General features: G+C 44.6%; 1 protein-coding gene across 1 annotated transcript in view; it reads right to left on the bottom strand.

Annotated features, from left to right (window-relative positions):
- LOC309592486 (E3 ubiquitin-protein ligase RNF4-like) overlaps positions 1-12,741 on the bottom strand; it is a 16,730-nt gene continuing 3,989 nt past the window's right edge. Inside the window, exons 3-13 of the mRNA XM_082315912.1 lie at positions 11,895-12,209; positions 10,880-11,048; positions 10,238-10,358; positions 9,514-9,645; positions 6,842-6,921; positions 5,159-5,168; positions 4,119-4,198; positions 2,492-2,501; positions 1,919-2,021; positions 1,081-1,129; positions 1-734 (exon numbers count right to left, since the gene is read on the bottom strand). Of these exons, the coding sequence (XP_082172038.1) occupies positions 585-734; positions 1,081-1,129; positions 1,919-2,021; positions 2,492-2,501; positions 4,119-4,198; positions 5,159-5,168; positions 6,842-6,921; positions 9,514-9,645; positions 10,238-10,358; positions 10,880-10,888 (744 nt within the window). The 5' untranslated portion in view covers positions 10,889-11,048; positions 11,895-12,209 and the 3' untranslated portion in view covers positions 1-584. The remainder of the gene's footprint in view (positions 735-1,080; positions 1,130-1,918; positions 2,022-2,491; positions 2,502-4,118; positions 4,199-5,158; positions 5,169-6,841; positions 6,922-9,513; positions 9,646-10,237; positions 10,359-10,879; positions 11,049-11,894; positions 12,210-12,741) is intronic.

Raw genomic sequence — 12,741 nt, forward strand, 5'->3', positions numbered from 1 at the left:
TTCTGCTTAAAAAACCTGATTGCTGGTTAACAGCAGGTTATTTTATTGCATTACCCTGGTTGTCAATTTAATATTGATTTATGATAAAACGATCCATCGTTACAGAACTTACTCTACATGGGCACAGATGGTAGAGCAGAAAGCAAGAGAGTCATGAGCTTCTTACAGGGTAAAACCAAAAGCATAATGAAATGGCAAATCGTTCGTCTGTATTTTGAAAGGTAACTATGCCGTAGCTGTATGCAATGGTGGCAATAATTTAAAGAGTAGGAAATAACAAAATAGTCAGACCCCTCTTATTTAAGCATTAAAAAAGTAGAAGGAAATGGATTAGCTGCTTCCTTGCTGATACAGGCTGCTGGTCTAGTTTAGAGACAGTCGTAAATTTAACATCATAACCAGGGACATAACAAGGAGCAGCTTGGACCATAAAAAAGCTGTCTATATATGTACAAGTTATTCTCCAAAAAACCCAGTTTTATTTGGATGTGTGCACAACCTGCTGCTCTTTAAGTCTTCAGAGCACTGAAAACATGACATTTTCCCCAAAATCCAGTTGAGTCTGTCCTGAGAAATAGAAGTACTCATATATAAATGGGATGACATTCTCTGTGAGTGAGTTTCTTCCTGCAGGCTGGGCAAGAGTTGGCATTCCTAAGGGAATTATGGAGGCACTGACTGCAGAAGACATGGCCGCATTTGGTTGACACAATCAGTCGTCCACTCTGCACAATCTGGAAGAAAAGAAACCGCAACAGGTATTGGAGTAAAGAATTCAACCTCGCTGGTCTACTGGCACCAGGAAAATAGGACTTGGAGTAGCTGGAATCAGTACATCACTACTACAACAGTAAGGAACCCAAAGATCTTTCAGTGCCATCTTGGAAAGTGTTTCTCCCTCTACGTACACCACCAAGAAATGACTCGGAGTTACAAGCTAGTGTCGCCTTCAGCCCAAGGTCTGTACTTCAAGCCCGCTGCCCGTGGCATCCCACACAGCCCAGCAGAGTTGCGCTGCCCACCCTCTGCCCCGTTCCCCCTCCGACCAAAAAGAAACGATGGCAACATGTGGATCCTTACCTCCGAGTAGCCATCCATGCAAATCGGACAGCTAACAGTACCAGACGGCCTTGCGGTAGAGAGAACAAAACCAGAAAGAACATGCATCCATTAATTTCACCGTGCAGTGAGGGTTACCGATGCATAAAACATTGTTTAATCATCTGGCTGCGCAGATGAGCCAGGACGCGTTTCATCTGAAGATCCCTGCGTACCTTTAACTCTCTCAGTTTGTTGCATTTACTAAGTAGTTTGGGGCTCCCTTACCGAAAGGAGCCAGTGTCTTGGTTTCCATTAGGGGGAAGATGCAGTTAGTCACCCTGCTCTGCTATTACAAGTAACAGCAGCCTATAGCACTGTGCAGCGTACGTATGGCAGTATTAATCTTCAACGGGTGCTAAATAAGAGGTTTGTAACACAGCCATCTAGCTGTCCTTTGGAAAGTATTCATTCTAGAAGTGAAAGAGATTGCCAAATTAAAACATCCCCTATTTTAATTTAGCAACATCCCAGTCCAGTAACATATTCACACCAAGAACTCCTTCCTTACAAAATGCGTGAGCATATGAAGCATATTTTCAGACTCTTCGGCTGTATCTTTTATATACTGCAAGCATTTCAGCATTGCTCAATGCATATCATAAGATACACTAGATAATGATTTCATGAACAACAGAACAATAGGTTCTGTTGGATTTTGGGGAGTTTTTTTGAATGAGTTCTCTTCTAGAAATGCAATTACATTTCAGGTCTGAAGTTCTCACACAATAGTCAAACAGAACCCAAAAGCGTGGAAGAAATCAGTTTCCACCATATATCAGAAATCAGAATTTAGGAAGACACTGTCTCTGTAACATACGCATCATTATCTCTTGTTTCATCTTCATCATCGCTAATCAGTACACAGATATCGGACTGTCGCTGGCCTCTTTGTCTGAGATTTCCCCTTTGCCATTCATTCTCTGTAATATAATTTTGGTAAGTTAGTAATGTTAGAAAATATATAGCCCTGGAACTATCCTGGAACCACACAATTATAAATACTCTGTAACGTTCTTCTTTAGTTCCTTGACTGCAATACAGGCTAAAAAACCCTTTCAATATTTTCTTATTCAAAGCAGATATTTCAGTGCTAATTAAAACTATTATCAACTTTGGGCTAACTCCACTGCTGCATTTGGAAAATAAGAAAACATATTTTGAGCAGCTTTCCTGTATTTCATTTCAGATACTTTCTACAAGCTCTGACAGCGACTATCAAACACAGATTGGATCCATTCTCTGGACGCTGGCCAGATACTTTAGCACTGTCCTTTGTCTTTTGGGAAACGCAGCTTCAATCCATGCTGCTCAAGTTCATTGGAAAAGAAAAAAAAAAAAAAAAAATAGGGTTTAGGACAATTCCATTATCAATTGTAAAACATCAACTCACCTTCGACAATCTTGCATCAATACATACGGGAAGGGAGAGAAAAGAAAATACCGTTAGACTTTGGTATGCACCCGCAGCGTCACATACAAACACCAGATAAGCCGAGCAATTACAACAGAACAAGCCAAGAAAGGTAGGATGCCACTCTCTTATTTTGATTAAGAATGTCAAAAGCAACAGTAAATCAGCCGCTGCTCTGAAAGCGAGTGGTTGCTTCTGGTTCTGCTCCCGCTGCTGCAAAGGGACAGCAATGGGGGCAGCTTCGGAACCATCTGAACACCCCCCTCCCGGCTCCCCTCTTTCAGTACCCTCATTTGGCTTAGGCTGGAGGAGATTCCTTCCCCCTGTCTCCCTCAAACAGGCAAAATTGAGGTGTGATAGCCAGAAACACTTCAAATTAGATTAGCAGCGGCTGAAGAAAAAACAAAACCAAAAAACCCAAACCCGCTATAGCCTTTGGCGGAACCAGAGCCGGGGCAATGCAGGTTGTGTCGTAAAGTTCCAGGCCTTTCCTTTGCCACGGCTCGGGAACAATCCCAGCAGGAGATACCCCCACGCTATTCCTGCTGCTCGGTTCTGGTTCTGCACGGCAGCAGTGGCATCCCAAAACTGAGGTTATAAACTGCAGTGTGGACCGGATCAACTACTATTCTAGCTTTGGAAATAGCAGGAAAAACAAAAAGTGCATTTCTTTAAGACTTCTTGGAGCAATACACGGAACTAGTTTGTACCACGGTCAGCTGCAGTTGCGCTTGGCATCTCTCTGACAGGAGAGCCTTAGACCAACGTTGCAGCTGAACACTTCATAGTTGCGAAACCAAAGGCTTACTGTGATCTCCCTCACTTTGTATTTAAATCATTGGCCTATACCTTTGATCTATGGTATCTATCATAGCTTCAACTTTCAATTGCATCTCCTTCTGTTACGTCGCCCATGACCGGTAGATATTCTCCCCAAGTCCTGGAGCAAAAAGCTGTTCTAGATTACTCTTCCACAATCTGCAAGTGATACTCACAGATGTTGATGCGTTCTTAAGTCCATTTGTGTTGAACGTGAACTCAGTCTAAAGTGTTAAATCAGAGTCACGTTTTAACCCTTCGAGTCAGGTTACTTATTTAGATGCCAGAAGACAAGCCCAGACGATGAGCTTTTGAACATCTAAGGCCTTGGTAAACTAGGACCCAAATCTTGTACGGATTAAGCCTAAGTTTTACTGCCACATTCATGACATCCATTTATTTTTGCTGTACACATCGTCAAACATAGGTTAAATATGCAATTCCATAGAATTTTTCAATGCCTTAGTGTTCAGTCTTCCAGATTCCTCAAGCTTAGTACTTATCAGTAGGATTCAGTGGGATTTAACCAGCCATTTTTTCAGGAAAAGTACCCATGCAGATTTACAACAGCCGGAGAAAACGAGGCTGTATTGCTGTGCCCAGGAAGGGTTTTGCTAAGCAGCACCTCCAGAGCAGCTTTGGTGTTGACCTGTAACGCACGGCTTTCAGGCACTGACAAGTCAATGTTGAACTTAAAACTTAACCTTAAAGCCCGATTCTATCGGGGAGCACAACACAAAACTAATCTGACCACCAGATTTAGATAGGCGTGCCATTCACTACTTACCACAACAGAATCGTCATGAGTTAGATCAATGACCACGGGCTCAGAAGATTCACGTGTGAGGTCTACTACTTCTTCAACAGCTTTAAAAAACACAACATTAGAATCAAGATCAGAGATCGCAGAGGAATACAATTGCCTGCCAGTACGTAACAGGCCGAGGTATGATTCAGCCTTGCCCTATCCCCCCTCTCTTCAGGAGCGCAGCCAACATTTCACTCCAGCTTTGCCCTCAACAGCCAGCGCAGAGCATTACCACCGCTGTCTCCTGCAAGTCGCAGTGCAGGACGGACAGCGGCTGAGCTCCGCATACAGTTCTGCTGTACGCCCCCAGCTTGCGGGAGGGACGCAGCAACAGATTATTCCTCTAACATAGGACAACGTTTATCACACAGAATAATGCATGAATCCCAGAGGATACAATGATTTTACAGTACCATGCTGCAAATTTTCCCTTGAGGGACGGGGCACGACTAATGACAAACTTTGAATTATCTTCTTCAAACTTGGGAGCTCCCAAACTTACTCTGCCATCATCTGGAGGGGCAGCTGCAGTAACTCCCAGCTCATCAGACGCGGCTTTCAGGTGGCTGAGCAGCACTTGAGCACCTTTCTTACACAACTCATCTATCACTGGTGGTGAACGCATCGCACCTCAGCAACAAACCACAACAGCTGTCAGTAGGCTTGCTGTTTATAGCTGCCATACTGGGTGCTTTCTAAAATCAGCAGATATTTCAGTGCTAATTAAAATTATTATCAACTTTGGGCTTACTCAACTGCTGTATTTGGAAAATAAGAAAACATATTTTGAGCAGCTTTCCTGTATTTCATTTCAGATACTTTCTACAAGCTCTGACAGCGACTATCAAACACAGATTGGGTCCATACTCTGAGACGCTGGCCAGATACTTTAGCACTGTCCTTTGTCTTTTGGGAAACGCAGCTTCAATCCACGCTGCTCAAGTTCATTGGAAAAGAAAACAAAACAAAAAAATAGGGTTTAGGACAATTCCATTATCAATTGTAAAACATCAACTCACCTTCGACAATCTTGCATCAATACATACGGGAAGGGAGAGAAAAGAAAATACCGTTAGACTTTGGCGTGCACCCGCAGCGTCACATACAAACACCAGATAAGCCGAGCAATTACAACAGAACAAGCCAAGAAAGGTAGGATGCCACCCTCTTATTTTGATTAAGAATGTCAAAAGCAACAGTAAATCAGCCGCTGCTCTGAAAGCGAGTGGTTGCTTCTGGTTCTGCTCCCGCTGCTGCAAAGGGACAGCAATGGGGGCAGCTTCGGAACCATCTGAACACCCCCCTCCCGGCTCCCCTCTTTCAGTACCCTCATTTGGCTTAGGCTGGAGAAGATTCCTTCCCCCTGTCTCCCTCAAACAGGCAAAATTGAGGTGTGATAGCCAGAAACACTTCAAATTAGATTAGCAGCGGCTGAAGAAAAAACAAAACCAAAAAACCCAAACCCGCTATAGCCTTTGGCGGAACCAGAGCCGGGGCAATGCAGGTTGTGTCATAAAGTTCCAGGCCTTTCCTTTGCCACGGCTCGGGAACAATCCCAGCAGGAGATACCCCCACGCTATTCCTGCTGCTCGGTTCTGGTTCTGCACGGCAGCAGTGGCATCCCAAAACTGAGGTTATAAACTGCAGTGTGGACCGGATCAACTACTATTCTAGCTTTGGAAATAGCAGGAAAAACAAAAAGTGCATTTCTTTAAGACTTCTTGGAGCAATACACGGAACTAGTTTGTACCACGGTCAGCTGCAGTTGCACTTGGCATCTCTCTGACAGGAGAGCCTTAGACCAACGTTGCAGCTGAACACTTCACAGTTGTGAAACCAAAGGCTTACTGTGATCTCCCTCACTTTGTATTTAAATCATTGGCCTATACCTTTGATCTATGGTATCTATCATAGCTTCAACTTTCAATTGCATCTCCTTCTGTTACGTCGCCCATGACCGGTAGATATTCTCCCCAAGTCCTGGAGCAAAAAGCTATTCTACATTACTCTTCCACAATCTGCAAGTGATACTCACAGATGTTGATGTGTTCTTAGGTCCATTTGTGTTGAACGTGAACTCAGTCTAAAGTGTTAAATCAGAGTCACGTTTTAACCCTTCGAGTCAGGTTACTTATTTAGATGCCAGAAGACAAGCCCAGACGATGAGCTTTTGAACAAGCCCAGACGATGAGCTTTTTGAACAGCCTAAAACTTAGGCTTAATCCTTACAAGATTTGGGGCCTTGGTAAACTAGGCCCCAAATCTTGTAAGGATTAAGCCTAAGTTTTACTGCCACATTCATGACATCCATTTATTTTTGCTGTACACATCGTCAAACATAGGTTAAATATGCATTTCCATAGAATTTTTCAATGCCTTAGTGTTCAGTCTTCCAGATTCCTCAAGCTTAGTACTTATCAGTAGGATTCAGTGGGATTTAACCAGCCATTTTTTCAGGAAAAGTACCCATGCAGATTTACAACAGCCGGAGAAAATGAGGCTGTATTGCTGTGCCCAGGAAGGGTTTTGCTAAGCAGCACCTCCAGAGCAGCTTTGGTGTTGACCTGTAACGCACGGCTTTCAGGCACTGACAAGTCAACGTTGAACTTAAAACTTAACCTTAAAGCCCGATTCTATCGGGGAGCACAACACAAAACTAATCTGACCACCACATTTAGATAGGCGTGCCATTCACTACTTACCACAACAGAATCGTCATGAGTTAGATCAATGACCATGGGCTCAGAAGATTCACGTGTGAGGTCTACTACTTCTTCAACAGCTTTAAAAAACACAACATTAGAATCAAGATCAGAGATTGCAGAGGAATACAATTGCCTGCCAGTACGTAACAGGCCGAGGTATGATTCAGCCTTGCCCTATCCCCCCTCTCTTCAGGAGCGCAGCCAACATTTCACTCCAGCTTTGCCCTCAACAGCCAGCGCAGAGCATTACCACCGCTGTCTCCTGCAAGTCGCAGTGCAGGACGGACAGCGGCTGAGCTCCGCATACAGTTCTGCTGTACGCCCCCAGCTTGCGGGAGGGACGCAGCAACAGATTATTCCTCTAACATAGGACAACGTTTATCACACAGAATAATGCATGAATCCCAGAGGATACAATGATTTTACAGTACCATGCTGCAAATTTTCCCTTGAGGGACGGGGCACGACTAATGACAAACTTTGAATTATCTTCTTCAAACTTGGGAGCTCCCAAACTTACTCTGCCATCATCTGGAGCGGCAGCTGCAGTAACTCCCAGCTCATCAGACGCGGCTTTCAGGTGGCTGAGCAGCACTTGAGCACCTTTCTTACACAACTCATCTATCACTGGTGGTGAACGCATCGCACCTCAGCAACAAACCACAACAGCTGTCAGTAGGCTTGCTGTTTATAGCTGCCATACTGGGTGCTTTCTAAAATCAGCAGATATCCAGTGCTAATTAAAACTATTATCAACTTTGGGCTAACTCAACTGCTGCATTTGGAAAATAAGAAAACATATTTTGAGCAGCTTTCCTGTATTTCATTTCAGATACTTTCTACAAGCTCTGACAGCGACTATCAAACACAGATTGGGTCCATTCTCTGAGACGCTGGTCAGATACTTTAGCACTGTCCTTTGTCTTTTGGGAAACGCAGCTTCAATCCATGCTGCTCAAGTTCATTGGAAAAGAAAACAAAAAAAAAAAAAATAGGGTTTAGGACAATTCCATTATCAATTGTAAAACATCAACTCACCTTCGACAATCTTGCATCAATACATACGGGAAGGGAGAGAAAAGAAAATACCGTTAGACTTTGGCGTGCACCCCCAGCGTCACATACAAACACCAGATAAGCTGAGCAATTACAACAGAACAAGCCAAGAAAGGTAGGATGCCACCCTCTTATTTTGATTAAGAATGTCAAAAGCAACAGTAAATCAGCCGCTGCTCTGAAAGCGAGTGGTTGCTTCTGGTTCTGCTCCCGCTGCTGCAAAGGGACAGCAATGGGGGCAGCTTCGGAACCATCTGAACACCCCCCTCCCGGCTCCCCTCTTTCAGTACCCTCATTTGGCTTAGGCTGGAGGAGATTCCTTCCCCCTGTCTCCCTCAAACAGGCAAAATTGAGGTGTGATAGCCAGAAACACTTCAAATTAGATTAGCAGCGGCTGAAGAAAAAACAAAACCAAAAAACCCAAACCCGCTATAGCCTTTGGCGGAACCAGAGCCGGGGCAATGCAGGTTGTGTCGTAAAGTTCCAGGCCTTTCCTTTGCCACGGCTCGGGAACAATCCCAGCAGGAGATACCCCCACGCTATTCCTGCTGCTCGGTTCTGGTTCTGCACGGCAGCACTGGCATCCCAAAACTGAGGTTATAAACTGCAGTGTGGACCGGATCAGCTACTATTCTAGCTTTGGAAATAGCAGGAAAAACAAAAAGTGCATTTCTTTAAGACTTCTTGGAGCAATACACGGAACTAGTTTGTACCACGGTCAGCTGCAGTTGCGCTTGGCATCTCTCTGACAGGAGAGCCTTAGACCAACGTTGCAGCTGAACACTTCACAGTTGTGAAACCAAAGGCTTACTGTGATCTCCCTCACTTTGTATTTAAATCATTGGCCTATACCTTTGATCTATGGTATCTATCATAGCTTCAACTTTCAATTGCATCTCCTTCTGTTACGTTGCCCATGACCGGTAGATATTCTCCCCAAGTCCTGGAGCAAAAAGCTATTCTACATTACTCTTCCACAATCTGCAAGTGATACTCACAGATGTTGATGCGTTCTTAGGTCCATTTGTGTTGAACGTGAACTCAGTCTAAAGTGTTAAATCAGAGTCACGTTTTAACCCTTCGAGTCAGGTTACTTATTTAGATGCCAGAAGACAAGCCCAGACGATGAGCTTTTGAACAAGCCCAGACGATGAGCTTTTTGAACAGCCTAAAACTTAGGCTTAATCCTTACAAGATTTGGGGCCTTGGTAAACTAGGCCCCAAATCTTGTAAGGATTAAGCCTAAGTTTTACTGCCACATTCATGACATCCATTTATTTTTGCTGTACACATCGTCAAACATAGGTTAAATATGCATTTCCATAGAATTTTTCAATGCCTTAGTGTTCAGTCTTCCAGATTCCTCAAGCTTAGTACTTATCAGTAGGATTCAGTGGGATTTAACCAGCCATTTTTTCAGGAAAAGTACCCATGCAGATTTACAACAGCCGGAGAAAACGAGGCTGTATTGCTGTGCCCAGGAAGGGTTTTGCTAAGCAGCACCTCCAGAGCAGCTTTGGTGTTGACCTGTAACGCACGGCTTTCAGGCACTGACAAGTCAATGTTGAACTTAAAACTTAACCTTAAAGCCCGATTCTATCGGGGAGCACAACACAAAACTAATCTGACCACCAGATTTAGATAGGCGTGCCATTCACTACTTACCACAACAGAATCGTCATGAGTTAGATCAATGACCACGGGCTCAGAAGATTCACGTGTGAGGTCTACTACTTCTTCAACAGCTTTAAAAAACACAACATTAGAATCAAGATCAGAGATCGCAGAGGAATACAATTGCCTGCCAGTACGTAACAGGCCGAGGTATGATTCAGCCTTGCCCTATCCCCCCTCTCTTCAGGAGCGCAGCCAACATTTCACTCCAGCTTTGCCCTCAACAGCCAGCGCAGAGCATTACCACCGCTGTCTCCTGCAAGTCGCAGTGCAGGACGGACAGCGGCTGAGCTCCGCATACAGTTCTGCTGTACGCCCCCAGCCTGCGGGAGGGACGCAGCAACAGATTATTCCTCTAACATAGGACAACGTTTATCACACAGAATAATGCATGAATCCCAGAGGATACAATGATTTTACAGTACCATGCTGCAAATTTTCCCTTGAGGGACGGGGCACGACTAATGACAAACTTTGAATTATCTTCTTCAAACTTGGGAGCTCCCAAACTTACTCTGCCATCATCTGGAGCGGCAGCTGCAGTAACTCCCAGCTCATCAGACGCGGCTTTCAGGTGGCTGAGCAGCACTTGAGCACCTTTCTTACACAACTCATCTATCACTGGTGGTGAACGCATCGCACCTCAGCAACAAGAAAGCTTACCACTTTCTTCAAGTTCTATTGGCTCTGCTTCTGAAGCCCTTCTTGCAGTAGAAGCCACCAGCCTGTTTCGTTTCCGAGCTTGCCTAGAATTAACTGCTCCTCCACGGCGCTTCCGTTGACTCTACAAGAGAACAAAGCCTTAGCATTTTCTTTAGGAGCAATGTTAACGTGGCCCTCATCTTTGCAGCACCAATGCAAGCACACAAGGAGGCACAAAACACTCCCCTGAAAGGCTGCAACAGGCAAAGAACGGTGGATGGGTCGTTCCCACCTGAAAGCCTCGCATCACGGAAAAGCCATCACCCCAGATGTCTTACCAGTTGGGTCACAAAGGAAAACACATATCGCGATGGTTTGAGAGAAGTGGGAAGACTAGTTCACAGTTATGTCAGATGTTCGCTTCCAGCCAGCCATCGGAATCAGTCTGACCTAAGGTTTTTGCTCACATCGTAAGCATTTCTGAACTACTGCTAGCACCCAGCGAGATTAAACATCTTCAGCATCACAGAACATGCAGTTACGTGAAGCTTTCACATGCTTATGTTCCAGGGCATTTACTGCAAACGCTTACAAACATTTACAGAGGCACCATAAACAACACGTTTTAAGAATCAGGTTTGCCTTGAGCAGTAAAATACTTACTGCGCTCATGGTGTTTCTTGATCTAAAACCACAGAAAAAGCAAGAGGTACCAACACCAACAAAATTAATTGCAGGGAAGCTACAATTGTCACTTCCGTATATTCCTTTAGGTAGTACACTGTTAAAAAGTCCCGATTTCTCAGTATCTGAGAACAATCTTCTTCCAAACCTGTAAGAAAAGAAGAGAGAAGGTTACCTGTCTGTGATGGCTGTTCTCTTACATCCACCCCCTCTCCCAGAGTCCCATTCCTGAGTCACCAGGTTCTGTCCCAAGCTGGAGGGGCAGTCCCAGAGCTTGGTGTTTGAGCCTCAGACACCTACAGCGGGGCCTGAAGTCTCAGTCATTCTTAGCCTTTTCCTAAACTAAGCACCAGAACAAGCTAGTTTGTTAGCAAACTGGAAAAATACTAAGGAATCCCAATTAAGTTTAACTGAAAAACAACTGACTGACTCTGGAGGCAATGTTTGTGTGCGGTACAGAAGTTCACATCTTAAGGCTTGGTCATGGTAAAATTATCCTGTGTCCAACATGCAATGAGGAGCTGGGGGGGGCAGCGGGAGGACCCCAAACAAGCCAGATAACTAATTTTAGAAGAGAAAGCATTACAAATCAGTAGGTGAAATATTTTCTTTGAAAGAAATTGTAAAGCGGTTATAAAGCCTGGGAATCAAGCCTGCCAGAAAACTTGCATTTTACTGCACAAAAGACCAAAAAAAGGCCTTGACAGACAACTTGGTGTCCAATGACCGAGCCTACAGAAAGCTTTGTTACAAATCCATCTTAAAAAAACCCCGCCTCTTGACACACAGTTGTTTTTTCCTCCGTGGGTCTGAAACCATCTAGAATTCCCTGCCCCCATATGTTTTTTACAGGTCTGACAGCACAGAAGCCCTGGCAAGCCTTAAAGCTAGTTAAGTAACGTAATCCAAAGGCAAGCCTTACTAGAAGACTCGTTCCACCGCGGTCAACAAACCATGAAGGCAAAGCAGAAATGCACTTGCTCCAGATACTGACCTTGACCTACGCTGCAGAGAGCAGCACAGAGTCCTTCAGAAGAAGGGCACAGCCAGGAACAGGCCAAAGCTGCTCCCGGAGCTGTGACAAAGCAAACCTCAGCGAACAAGTGGGAAGAAACGCATACGCAGGATAATCCACTGCTTTGGCGACGAAGCCGCTTGACTGCACGAGTCCTCCACGGTCCCGAACAATCTAGAAGAGTTAGCTCACCGCTCCTGTCACAGTTCTGGATTATTACATCAGCTTCAAAGGCGCCCATTCCGGTGGATTGTGTAGGCCCTCGTCTCTATCTAGACCGCGAACACTGTTATCCTAGAAAAGGGATGGAGCGGGGCTGCTGTCAAGGTGTAGACATCATGTTATGGCCTCAAAACCAAAATGAAATAATGCCCAATGCCAGATTTCTGGAGTTGATAGTTCCCAGGTAATTAGTCTTCTCTAAACAAGAGTTGTAGGGGCTTCAGGCAAGACAAGACAAGAGCACCAATGGACGCACAAAGACATCACCTAAAGGCATACAACCAATCCATAACTAGTTTATAGTCCTCCTAAATACACGGATCAGTATACAACTGACCACTGCTGAGTTTACTCTGGCTCCCACAAACTTCACCATCTGTACTGAAGTCAGTAATGAAGGACTTCGAAGAGGGCAGGAGGACTTGCACTGATGTTAGGTTTGAGCTGGGTGCGTATCCAATCATAGAATCATAAATCCCCGTGAGTTAAATAGAAAAGTCATCGTACCAAAGCTTGGATGACCTTTGCATTCTCCTCATCACAGCCTCATTATGGATTGTGGGATCTCCCCTGCCCCCCCCCCCTTTTTTTTTTTCTTTTCCTG

This window comes from Platalea leucorodia (assembly GCF_965183815.1).
Source record: "Platalea leucorodia genome assembly, chromosome: 6".
Classification (NCBI taxonomy): Eukaryota; Metazoa; Chordata; class Aves; order Pelecaniformes; family Threskiornithidae; genus Platalea; species Platalea leucorodia.